Genomic DNA, 13706 nt, shown 5'->3' with positions numbered 1-13706 from the left:
GCAGCCATTTCTCAACTACCTAGGGGAACGTTAGAGGGAAGACAGATGACCAGCAGCAGCAACCCAGGGGGAGGGGGGGGGGGGGGGAGGGGGGGTTTAGTTTAGGTCAAAGATAAAGGGGTTTTGTTACTTGTGTATTGTTTAACATTTCTGTATTATTGTTGCGTTTGCTTTGTAAGAGGGGAAAAATTGTTGTTTGGGAAAAAAATTTCAATAAAACATTTATAAAAAAAAAAAAAAAAGAGTTACACTGGGGGCTGCTACAATGGTTGGATTTATACTGGGAGCTGCTACAATGGTTGGAGTTACACTGGGAGCTGCTGCAATGGTTGGAGTTACACTGGGAGCTGCTACAATGGTTGCAGTTACACTGGGAGCTGCTACAATGGTTGGAGTTACACTGGGAGCTTCTACAATGGTTGGAGTTACACTGGGAGCTGCTACAATGGTTGGAGTTACACTGGGAGCTGCTACAATGGTTAAGAGTTACACTGGGAGCTGCACAATGGTTGGAGTTACACTGGGAGCTGCTACAATGGTTGGAGTTACACTGGGAGCTGCTACAATGGTTGGCGTTACACTGGGAGCTGCTACAATGCTGGACTAATACTGGGAGCTGCTACAATGGTTGGAGTTATACTGGGAGCTGCTACAAAGAGTTATACTGGGAGCTGCTACAAAGAGTTATACCAGGAGCTGTTACAATGGTTGGAGTTACACTGGGAGCTGCAACAATGTTTGGAGTTACACTGGGAGCTGCTACAATGGTTGCAGTTACACTGTGAGCTGCAACAATGGTTGGAGTTACACTGGGAGCTGCTGCAATGGTTGGAGTTATACTGGGAGCTGCTACAATGGTTGGAGTTACACTGGGAGCTGCTACAATGGTTGCAGTTACACTGGGAGCTGCTACATCGGTTGGAGTTACACTGGGAGCTGCTACAATGGTTGGAGTCACACTGGGAGCTGCTGCAATGGTTGGAGTTATACTGGGAGCTGTTACAATGGTTGGAGTTACACTGGGAGCTGCTACAATGGTTGGAGTTACACTGGGAGCTGCTACAATGGTTGGAGTTACACTGGGGGCTGCTACAATGGTTGGAGTTACACTGGGGGCTGCTACAATGGTTGGAGTTACACTGGGAGCTGCTACAATGGTTGGAGTTACACTGGGGGCTGCTACAATGGTTAGATTTATACTGGGAGCTGCTACAATGGTTGAAGTTACACTGGGAGCTGCTGCAATGGTTGGATTTATACTGGGAGCTGCTACAATGTTAGGAATTTATCTGAAAGTTGGTGCATGGGACGGGTAAAGACATTGAAGGCATCCAAACCTTAGAGGAACTGAGGATCAGTCAACCCAAATCAGCCTGTTAGATCTTCCCAGGAGGAGCTTATGGGCATCTCTGACCATCTGTATTGACTTAGTCGGGAGCAAGTCTCCCATTCACGTCCCCGCAATATTAACTCTTGGGTTGTAACACTCCCGATATGGGATGAATGCATTTTCTCCTGCTTCAGAAAGACAACCCACCATCCCAGGTGGCTCCAGGTGTCCACGTTTTGCAGTTACACCAACAGAATCCAGGAAACCGACCAATCAGTGAGCACAGTTCCCTACAGTGAAAGGCAATAAGAACCTCGTCACTGCACACGTGTGCAGTGCCCCCCCCCAACCCGTAATTTTACATAAAGGCCATTGGCTAAGGCTGGGAGCAGCGTGTTCTTCAAAAGGCTCACAGCTCTGGAGTGCAGGTTGGGGCTTCCTTGGGAGCAACGGCAGGAGCTGGAATAAGAGGAATACAAAGTAATGCTTCCAATAAAACACGGGGTGGAGGAATGTTGGACTCTATGGCCCCGTTTACTATCCCAGCAAGTAGCTGGAATATGGTAGAAGTCAAGAGGAAGCAGTCTCAGGGTGGAGGCTCCCCAATGCACTATTCTATTGTGTCCCCAGCAGGAATAGCCTTTCCCGGGAGTCATTTCTCTTGAGATAAAGGAAGGGGTGTATTACGTAGAACCACGGTTCAACCAGCTCAGTACCAACCTACTGTTCTCCACCAGATGCTGCACTATTTTGTCCAGGACCTTCTCGAAGAGGGCAGTGCGGATCCACAGATGTTTGAGAGCTTGAGTGGACAGATTTGACACCTTCTGGGGTTTGCGCGCACTCTCGTGGAGGGCTGCACCGTGGGTCTTCCTGAAGGTACAAGATGTGTGTCGTTAGGACAGAACTCTTAACAGCAAGGGGCCCAGCAAGCCAAATTCAACCAACAATAACAATTGTACTCCTGTTGGACCTTTAAAGGGACTTCCCAGGGCAAAATATCCTGGCAGAGAGGTTTTGGGAACTCAAATGCTTTAAGCCTCAGCAGCTAAAGACATTGCTCCAATGGTCCCTGTTCACCTTGCCCACTTCTGTGGCCTTTCCTAATGTTCCATTCCACAATCCATGTATTTGTTTAAAGATTTTTAGTCCAACTTCTCCCTCTCATCTACACCTTTCTCATTTTTAATCTCCGCTCACAACATTAACAGCAGTTTTTAATAATTGCAAACCAAGTCCCACCAGCAACCTACTTTCTGAAGCAGTCATGTTGGCTCCCGAATCGACCTCTACACAGCACTGGACCCCAACGTTAAGTCAGCATTTTGTGAGGCAAAGATGACAGGGCATTTTGTTTGAAGAAAAGCAAACCGTTTCTGTCACTCAGTATTACATGGAGCTGAATTTTACCCTTCCCCAAATGTGGGTTTGACGGTTGGGGGCACGTCGAATCCTGTGATCGGCGCGCCCGCCACCTACCCGCCTTTTCCCTATCTGAATGACATTTTCAGGGGCGGACATGGCTTCAGACAGCCCACCTGCCCTTGGGTCTATTGAGGCCCTTAAGTGGTGAATTAATGTGGGCGAGGCCCGTGCTATGCAGGATGTCTAGCAGCTTCAGCTACTCAGGTTGCTTGCCTCGGCTCCTTGGCATGGTGGGACTGCCTGTAATCCCAGCAGTGGCCACTGCTCCCGGCTGGCACTGCTGGGACTATGAGCTGTCAGCCATCAATTGGCTGGCAGGTCTCGAAGGCAGGTCTTCCAGAATCATCATTGAATCCCTATAGTGCAGAAGGAGACCATTCAGCCCATCAAGTCTGCACTGAGACCCTCTGAAAGAGCACTTTACCTGGGCCCACTCCTCCTCAAACCGGTAACACCTCCTAACCTTTGGCTGCTACGGGGCAATTTAGCATGGCCAATCCACCTAACCTGCACATCCATGGACTGTGGGAGGAAACCCACGCAGACATGGGGAGGAAGTGTAAATTCCCTACAGACAGGCACCGAAAGCCGGAATCGAACCCGGGACCCTAGCAATGAGGCAGCAGTGCTAACCACTGTGTTACCATGCAGCCCAAGCTTCCAGAGCTAGGGGTGAGAGTTTGGCTGATGATCGATAAATGAGAGTTTGGCTGATGATCGATAAATGAGAGTTTGGCTCAAGATGGATTGGAACTTTATGGGAAAGACAAAATGTTAGGTAAAACTTTGTGTGAAGAAATGTCAAGACAGGCTTCTGGTAGCAAAATGTATCACTTGTTTTTGAACCAGACAAATTGCAGTAACGGCCTTGGGAATGGGTGCACTAGGCTTAAAGATAATTATAATTGAGGAGGGCTGAATTATAATGGAGCTGAGAGCACAGATAGGAATGCGAGGGAGCTGCCCTCAGAGATGAGTCAAAAACTGTATAAGAACTGCTGTTCGATGTATTGACTTTGGCTTGCTGGTGTGACTCTCAAGAGATACAGTGGTTTTAGCCCCGGCCGAGAAATAAACATGTTAAAGTAACGAGGTGTTCGACTGATCATTTCATCCGGACTGGCTGCAAAAGAATCCTCATTTGGTGGAGAATGCAGGCATTCAAGGAGCCTCCCTGGAACCTGACGGCGTAACAGATTGATCGCATTCGGACGCTGAGGAGGGAATTGGCCACCAAACGTGAGTACCCTTGTTACCACTTTGGTTTCCCCCTATGCTGTCCCGAGTGTGGCCACGCCCTGCTGTTTGGTTTCGGTGGAGACTCTGACGAAATCAAAGCAGTCCGGCGAACCCGTTACGAAGAAGGGTTGAAAGGGTTGGAGTCCCAGGAAGGTTGGACCTTCCTCAAGTCCCGGGTTGGAAACCTTGGGAGGTTAGAGTCCTCCCTAAACAGTCCAGGTTGGAGTCCCTGGGAGGTTAAAATCCTTCCTAAAGTCCCGGGTTGGAAACCCTGGGAGGTTAGAGTCCTCCCTAAAAGGTCCAGTGTTGGAGTCCCTGGGAGGTTAAAGTCCTCCCTAAAGTCCCGGGTTGGAAACCTTGGGAGGTTAGAGTCCTCCTTAAACAGTCCGGGTTGGAGTCCCTGGGAGGTTAAAATCCTTCCTAAAGTCCCGGGTTGGAAACCTTGAAAGGTTAGAGTCCTCCCTAAACAGTCCGGGTTGGAGTCCCTGGGAGGTTAAAATCCTTCCTAAAGTCCCGGGTTGGAAACCTTGGGAGGTTAGAGTCCTCCTTAAATCTCCGGGTAAATGAGTGATGATGATCCTTAGGGTTGCCGAATACCTTCGCGATAAAAGGTGGTTTTCGATAAATATATCAACCGGTGTCTAGACTTGTTTGACACTTCGCGTTGATCAGATTGAATATTACGGAGAACGGAGAACTCTGTCCAAATTATATATCATAAAATTTAAATGGTGGTGCGGATAACACCTAAAGGAAACATAATAAACAGGGCTTGACCGTTGCGTGTCCTGTCGGAACACTCAAACAATTTCTTAAATCTGTTAGTTCTGTCTTTGATTCCCTGAGTCTGTCAGACTGTTTAAATCAGTCCTCTCTCTCTCTCTCTTTTCATGTTTCATTTCCAGACTTTGACCTTCTAAAAGTCACTTTCGAACAATTTGATTTAGCCTTTTGATTGGGCAATGGGGCAGGATAACCCCGTTTAAATTCTTGATTGAATAAGCGATTTAGGATCATTACCAAAATTAAGCAGGTAACCACAGGGATCATCTGAGGATAGGAGACAATGGGTAGTACTTTAGATAGCACCTCTGATAGTGGAAGCGCGCTATCCGGAACAGTATCCGGAACATTCTCAGCAGCTGCGGCAGTTATCGGGAGAATTGCATAAGAAATTGGGAAAGGGGAAATGGCCCCTGGGAGGATCAAAAGATTTGCCTATGGTTATAGAGGCACAGCAGATTATTTGGCAACATAACCGTAGCTCCACAGCTAAGAAATTGATTGAGTTGTGGCGGGAGTACTGCCAAAAAAAATTTAAAAGATGCATCTTTATTGGCTAATTGGCAGGCTAACGCTTTAAAATTGGGTATTGAATTAACAGAAGGGGGAATTGTTAAGACTGCGGGGGTTTTGAAAAAGGAATGTGCCCACCATAGAAAAAGACCTAAGTCTGTAAAAAAAACCATTTCTAAAATTCTAAAAATTCTAAATGGGGGTCCGTACGGTCAAATGGCCGGCCTTGCCTTGACCGAGGGAGACGATGAGGATGACCCTGAAAATTGGCAATATAGGGGACGACCGACCGTTACATCGTCACTACGACCGCCTCCCCCTTACATTCAAGTCCTTTATCCACCGCTCCCAACGCCACTATCACCACCTCCATCGTCGCAAGGAGGTCCGGCGACTCGCACTCGTTCTAAAACCCATGCTAATCAATTCCCACAGATGAATCAAGAGTTAGTCCTGGGAAAGAGGGGACACTAGAGGTGGATTTCCCTGATTACCCAGACGATTATCAGCCGCAGTGTCAGTGTCCCATCCGGCAAGTTCCCAATATAGCATTCAACCCTGCCAACCACAGGGGCCCAACAACCAGGCATTTCAAAATAATTATTAGAATTAATAAATTAATCAAATTTGATACTACTGATTCAGTATTAATAAATTATACAATATAATACAGTCAAACAGTTGATTGATCAGTAACATTTCAATAATAGTATTTCAGCTCAAATTCATTGATTGGGGGTACAGTTGGAAGATAAATTAGGGTGGATCAAGTTTTTTTGATTTCTTTTTGGATATGTAATTCCAAATCTTTAACTTCTTTAAAGTTATTGGGAATGAAAGCACAACATTCTTCACTTTGACATCTTCTGGATTATACACAAAAGCTTGTTGAAAGGGTTAATTTTCTTGCAGAGACAACAAGAGGCGTATAGCTTGGAATGATGCCATTCGCATCTCCAAATTAAAAAAAAAATAATAATTGACACTCGAATGGACTGGGAGTAAAAGTTGGATTGCTGCCAAATTCCTGTTATCAAATGTCCTTGAATGATCTGTTCTTTTTAATCAGAGCTGTTTTGGTTTTTGTAAAACCAGCTTCCATTGTTTGAAGTTTTAATTTCCAGGCTAATTCTAAACATTTATTTTAAAATATCAAACACAAGAACTTATTAAACATATAGGTTTTCTGTAGATGAATTTGTCGATGCTATTAAAGAAGGCACTACTAGCAAGATATGTTGGTTTCTTAAAATTAATAAAGCAATATTCAGAATAATGACAGTTCTCTTAAGTTGACAGTTCTTGACTATCCCTGTAGAATTCACTAGAGGCACTTATACAGAATCTTATTCGGCAACAAGTTTTGGTTCCGTGTCACTTGTCATGATATTCAAACACACACATCATGATAGACACACCAACAGACAAATCAGAACACACAACACCACAACCAATCACAGACAAGGACAGGGACAGTATAAAAGGACAAACACGACACCTGGTGGCCAGTATTAGCTGGAGACCAGGACAAGGACAGACCTGTTACAATACACACACAGGGAGACACCACGTGCAGAGTATCCAGAACGAACTGTATATAGTAAGTTTGAATAAAACAGCGTTGTACCAAATACAACTGTGTTGGCTCATCTGTGTGTCAGAACGCCCAACACCACATCACTCTCCTTGTAATACTCCAATACTAGCAGTCCCGAAGCCCGGCAAGCCAGGTCAATATCGCCTCGTCCAAGATCTGCGCTCAATTAATGCCATGGTGCAACCCCTTCACGCATTGGTCCCAAATCCAGCCCACATTTTAGCCCAAGTCCCAGCGGACGCTACAACATTTTCCCTGGTGGATCTCCAGCATGCCTTTTTCGCCCTCCCCTTGCACCCGGATTCACAGTATCTCTTTGCCTTTACATATCAAAATCAACAATACACATGGACTAGATTACCTCAAGGATTTATACATTTGCCTACTCTTTTCTCCCGCTGTCTCCAACAACAATTACAGCCCCTGGAATTAAAAGGGGGATCCACCCTCGTACAGTATGTTGACGATTTACTGATCGCAAGCCCGTCAGAACAAAGTTGTAAAGAAGATACGGCTCAATTATTAAATTACCTTTCAATTTTAGGATACGTTGTGTCACCCGCCAAAGTAGTAGTAGCCCAACCAACAGTCCGGTTTCTGGGTATCCTTTTATCCGCCGATGCACGGGCGCTATCACCAAGTCGAGTTCAGCCCATTTGTCAATGCCCTGCACCCACAACGGCTAAGGATGTCCGTAAATGGCTCGGGATTGTTAATTATTGTCGGCAATGGATTCCGAATATCGCCCTAGATACCCGGCTATTGACCCCATACACCAATAACGCTGGAGAGTTCCAGTTAAGTACGGAAGCCCAAGAGGCCTTCCATCGGCTAAAAGACGCCTTAATGAGGGCACCAGCACTAGGACGCCCCCTTTATGATCGACCGTGTACAACTTTATTGTACTGTTTTAGCCGGTTGTGCCACCGCGGTACTTACCCAGAAACATGGGGATCGCCACCGTCCTATAGCTTATTACTCGTCTAAACCTGATCCAGTTGCACTCGACTATCCTGGATGTACTCAGATTTTAGCCTCTATTTACAACAGTCTCCATTCAGCGGCTAATCTCACTCTTCAGCAGGATATTGTTATTTATAGTTCACATTCAGTCACGACCCTGCTCGGTCAACTTCAGACTCAGCACCTAACTATGGCGCGTCAAAATAAATATGAGATTTATCTCCTCAATAACCCGAAGCTTCAGTTCCGGCACTGCACTACTATTAACCCCGCTAGTTTCCTTTCCGACCCGCCTAACGCCACTGAGTCCCCGACTCATGACTGTCTTTCTCTCCGACAAGACGATGCGTCATTACGCGATGATCTCACTGATTCTCCAATACCAAATGCTGATCTAGACCTATTCACCGATGGTAGTTCATCCATCGGTGAAAGGGGGGATAGATTATCAGGGTATGCAATTGTTAACCAACAAGGAAAAACACTTGAAGCAGCAGCATTCGAAACTCCCTTTTCCGCCCAACAGAATAAGAACTTTTTGCACTTATTCGAGCCTGTGTATTAGGGAAAGATAAAATTGTAAATATCTACACTGATTCCCGATATGCCTTTGGGGTCACACACGATTTTGGCCAATTATGGAAGAACAGGGGATTTCTTACATCTGCAGGCACTCAGATATCCCACAAACAGTTAGTTACACAATTACTACAGGCTTTAATGCTCCCTAAACAAATAGCCGTAATAAAGTGCGCTGCCCATACGACAGGCAAAACCCTGGTGGACGCGGGTAATCGGCAGGCGGACCACCAGGCCAAAGAGGCTTCTCGCTTAAAATACATGGTGGTACCAAAAATGATGAGCCAGACTAAAAGCTCTAAGGGTCAGTCTCCCTCTGAAAAGCCAATGCCAACCATCACTGACGTCATTCAATTACAGGAGGACGCTCCTGCCTGTGTAAAAAGACTATGGGAAGAATTGGGATGTTATGATCCTGTAAACAAATTGTGGGTCACCCCGGCAGGGCAGACTTGTATGCCCGATGCATTGGCAGCCTGGGTTACCGAATGTGTTCACTTTGCAACTCATTGTGGTGCGCGAGCTACGGGTGATGTATTGCTCAAAACTTGGTGGCATCCGAGACTGCAAGATATAGCGCAAAATATTAGCAGCCGTTGCCTAGTATGTCAGCAGTATAATCCTGGTAAAGCAATACCCTGTGAAATGGGTAAAACCCCGCTACCGGAAGGTCCCTTTGAGGCACTCCAGATGGGACTACATTCAGTTGGAAAGATGCCAATGTTATAAACATGTATTGGTTATTGCTGATGTATTTAGTAAATGGATAGAAGCTTACCCCACTGTAGATAACAGAGTTTCCACGGTTGTAAAAGTTTTGATGCGAGAAATTGTTCCGAGATTTGGGATTCCATATCGATTAAGCTCTGATAATGGACCTCATTGTGTGGGACAGATCAATGAGGAATTTTGTACTCAGCTGGGAATAAAACAACAATTACATTGCGCATACCGACCCCAAGCAGCGGGAATGGTAGAAAGGGCTAATCAGACATTAAAAACAAAACTGGCAAAACTACAGGCAGAGACTGGAGCCACTTGGCTCAAATTATTGCCTATTGCCCTCTTCCAGATACGTGCAACCCCAGCTGGAAAGACGCGACTGAGTCCCGCCGAAATTTTATACGGAAGGCCCTTGCGTACTTCTTGGGATCAAGGGAAACATAAGGAAGCACAGTTTCACCACATGACCACGGAAATGGCCAATTACGTTATAGCTCTAACAAAGGTTTTAAAAGGCCTCCACTCGCGGGTCCGAGCAGCCCATGGGGAGATACCCCCCTTATCCAGTACTGTCACTATTAACCCAGGCGAGTACGTTATGATCCGGAACTAGGTTCGGAAAGGATTAGAACCCCAATGGGAAGGACCACACCAGGTCCTACTCACTACTCCCACTGCTGTAAAAGTAAAAGGCAGAAATGCCTGGATCCACATCCACCATTGTAAGGTTGTGAAAATGCAACAGAGAATAACCCTCTGTTTCGAGCCCTCGGTAATAACTTCAGCATCATTCACGGGATGAAGGACAGTCTTATTATCGTAACCCTGTTGGGACTTTTGGAAACTGGAGGAGAGGCCAAGCGAAGAACCTGTGGCCCTAAGGGAAGACGGACTCATCACCTCTGTCGAGGAGACACCTTACAATGCACCAGTCAAGGCCCAGGAGAAGGACCTTGGAACGCGACCCCTGCGGACGGATGTTCGGCCGACGTACAATGATGTAATCGGACCATACTCATCAATGGAGTGACGAAGGGCAACCTACCCGGTCATCAGGTCAACTGTAAATGGGACTATAGCTGCAGAAACAGAAAAAAGAAGACTTTAGCCTTGGGATGCGTTGACCAAGGGAGGGTAAGGCTGCGGGGAAAAAGGGAATTACATGTAAACACGTATTTGTATATGTCATATGTGTACGCAAAGGATATGAATGTTTCTGGTTGCTGGGTATGTACACATATCCCGACCCATGCAAAGGGAGGGATCCCCCTCAGACCTGTTCCCCTTAACCTGTCAGAAACAGTAGAATGGTATATTTACCAGGATGGTACTCGTCAATCCCCCAGGACTATAAGAATTGCATCTATGGTAAGACACCCAGACGGCGGGGCAGCTTCTAGTTTATCGTTTCCCCCCATATCCCCAAGACCTTGGAAAGAGGGGGGCTATCCAATGAACATCTTTGAGATGTGGTACCAACCAAGTTATAACAAATCCCACCAGCCTCCGTTTCTTACCCTCACTAATACCACCAACATGGGAAGACCACTGGGAACAAAATGTTTGGTAAGGAATGTGTTTAAAGGGATATTTGTAGGTGCTAGTCAATGCGAGCACAGATTTGTGGTGGCCAACATATCCGAGGTCTATCCCGTATATACGTCTCCTCAGTTTTATGGGTGTACACTGGACGTCCCATACGCAAATGGCACAGGTACCTTCAAGTACTCCCTGAAGGCCCAAGGGTTTGATGTGGACAAACTCACTTCATACAATGGGACGTATTTTATTTGTGGCCACAAGGCATATCCCTGGCTGCCAGAGAATTGGACGGGATCCTGTTATTTGGGCTACGTTGTTCCCTACGTGCACCATCTCACTAGTTTAAGGAATCACCCTCACCTGAAGCGGCAAAAGAAAGCAATAACCGAAATGCAGCGATTCTTTGGGATCCTGCTTCCCCCTGTCGGGGTAGCTCTTGCAATGAAGGAAATAAGGAAGATAGCAAATATCCTGTAGGAGGTAGCAAACGACACCACTGAAGCATTGACTGAGATAAATAATGAAATGGTGGCAATAAGAACCGTAGCCCTACAAAACCGAATGCCCCTCGATTACCTCCTTGCAAACAAAGGTGGGACTTGTGCCATGATCGGTTCGGAATGTTGCACCTACATCCCCGATAGTTCAGAGAACATCACCCACCTCGTGGATCATATCCGCAAAGAGGTTAAGAAAATGCATGAAATATCAAGAGATGGGTGGTTAGATTGGTTGTTTACCGGATCATGGGGGTCATACCTACTGCTTGGATTGATAATCCTGGTAGTTGTAATATTTGTAATAATTATGCTTCGCTTCCTAATGAAATGCATGTGTAAAAGTGTCAGTGCAGCAGTAATTTCTCAACAGTTAATGCAGCAACATGAAGTGCGCCTTGAAGAGTTAATGGATGTGAAAGAAAGTGCAGAGGAATATGAGGAAATGATCGAAATGCAAATAGAATGGGAAAGACTGAGACGATTGACTATGGATTCGACGTTATCATGAAATGATAAAAGGGGGGAATAAGAGTTTGGCTGATGATCGATAAATGAGAGTTTGGCTGATGATCGATAAATGAGAGTTTGGCTCATGATGGATTGGAACTTTATGGGAAAAACAAAATGTTAGATAAAGCTTTGTGTGAAGAAATGTCAAGACAGGCTTCTGGTAGCAAAATGTATCACTTGTTTTTGAACCAGACAAATTGCAGTAACGGCCTTGGGAATGGGTGCACTAGGCTTAAAGATAATTATAATTGAGGGGGGCTGAATTATAATTGAGCTGAGAGCACAGATAGGAATGCGAGGGAGCTGCCCTCAGAAATGAGCCAAAAACTGTATAAGAACTGCTGTTCGATGTATTGACTTTGGCTTGCTGGTGTAACTCTCAAGAGATACAGTGGTTTTAGCCCCGGCCGAGAAATAAACATGTTAAAGTAACGAGGTGTTCAACTGATTATTTCATCCGGACTGGCTGCAAAAGAATCCTCAGGGGCAGAAGTCTTGCCTTAAAGCAAGTGCTGAGGCCACACACTTACCTCACTTGCTCGAATGGCCTTGTCGCATCACCGAGTCGGGCGCTACAAGGACGTTCTAACGCTCCCTTTGTTACTAACACTGTATTAAAATATCTTTAACATCACACAAGAAAATAGCTTACAATGTTAGTCTATACAATGACACAATAAACATTAACTGCTATCTTTATTCCCACTCGAACAACGGACCCATCTCAGAACCCAATCCACTTTTAAATACAATTAGTAGACCAAGGCACACTTGCTTAAGAGACGTTCTTTGAGACTGTTTTAAGAGTCAGATCTGAATCCTGTCAGAACAATACAGGATCTCCAGCAGAAGTCTTCAGAAACTTGTCTTCATGGTCTGACTTTCATAAACCAACAGAACAATCTGCTTCTCCGTTAAAATGCCTGATATTCTAGCCCCTCCCATTAGTTACATCATCTTACTAACGGAGCATTAGGTTCGACAATCAAATACTCCACAGTGGACCGCCTTAATCCAAACAAACCTTCATTAGCTTTCATTAGCCCAAGCTTTTATGGTGCTTTAATTACACCTCTGGCTCCCAAAACTTTACAAACCAGGATTCTTTAAAATCATGACTACAGCAGTCGCGCACATACTAACCCAGGCTTTTAAATTTGCGGACGACACTAAAGTCGGTGGTGTTGTCGACAGTGCGGAAGGATGTAACAGGTTACAGAGGGACATAGATAAGCTGCAGAGCTGGGCTGAGAGGTGGCAAATGGAGTTTAATGTAGAGAAGTGTGAGGTGATTCACTTTGGAAGGAATAACAGGAATGCGGAATATCTGGCTAATGGTAAAGTTCTTGGAAGTGTGGATGAGCAGAGGGATCTGGGTGTCCATGTACATAGATCCCTGAAAGTTGCCACCCAGGTTGATAGGGTTGTGAAGAAGGCCTATGGAGTGTTGGCCTTTATTGGTAGAGGGATTGAGTTCCGGAGTCATGAGGTCATGTTGCAGCTGTACAAAACTCTGGTACGGCCGCATTTGGAGTATTGCGTACAGTTCTGGTCACCGCATTATAGGAAGGACGTGGAAGCTTTGGAGCGGGTGCAGAGGAGATTTACCAGGATGTTGCCTGGTATGGAGGGAAAATCTTATGAGGAAAGGCTGATGGACTTGAGGTTGTTTTCGTTGGAGAGAAGAAGGTTAAGAGGAGACTTAATAGAGGCATACAAAATGATCAGGGGGTTAGATAGGGTGGACAGTGAGAGTCTTCTCCCGCGGATGGAAATGGCTAGCACAAGGGGACATAGCTTTAAACTGAGGGGTAATAGATATAGGACAGAGGCAGGTTCTTTACGTAAAGAGTGGTGAGGCTGTGGAATGCCCTACCTGCAACAGTAGTGAACTCGCCAACATTGAGGGCATTTAAAAGTTTATTGGATAAGCATATGGATGATAATGGCATAGTGTAGGTTAGATGGCTTTTTGTTTCGGTGCAACATCGTGGGCCGAAGG

At 45.6% G+C, this 13706-nt stretch overlaps 1 protein-coding gene across 2 annotated transcripts in view; it reads right to left on the bottom strand.

Moving 5' to 3' along the window:
* sgsm1a (small G protein signaling modulator 1a) overlaps nucleotides 1-13706 on the bottom strand; it is a 303238-nt gene that overhangs the window by 140919 nt on the left and 148613 nt on the right. For both annotated transcript variants that reach the window (XM_072477396.1, XM_072477309.1), the window contains exon 5: nucleotides 2051-2203. In XM_072477396.1, the coding sequence (XP_072333497.1) occupies nucleotides 2051-2203 (153 nt within the window). The remainder of the gene's footprint in view (nucleotides 1-2050; nucleotides 2204-13706) is intronic.

The sequence above is a fragment of the Scyliorhinus torazame genome, chromosome 1 (assembly GCF_047496885.1).
Source record: "Scyliorhinus torazame isolate Kashiwa2021f chromosome 1, sScyTor2.1, whole genome shotgun sequence".
Lineage (NCBI taxonomy): Eukaryota > Metazoa > Chordata > Chondrichthyes > Carcharhiniformes > Scyliorhinidae > Scyliorhinus > Scyliorhinus torazame.
The sequence above is the reverse complement of the archived record's forward strand: the minus strand, read 5'-3'. Positions and strand labels throughout refer to the sequence as shown.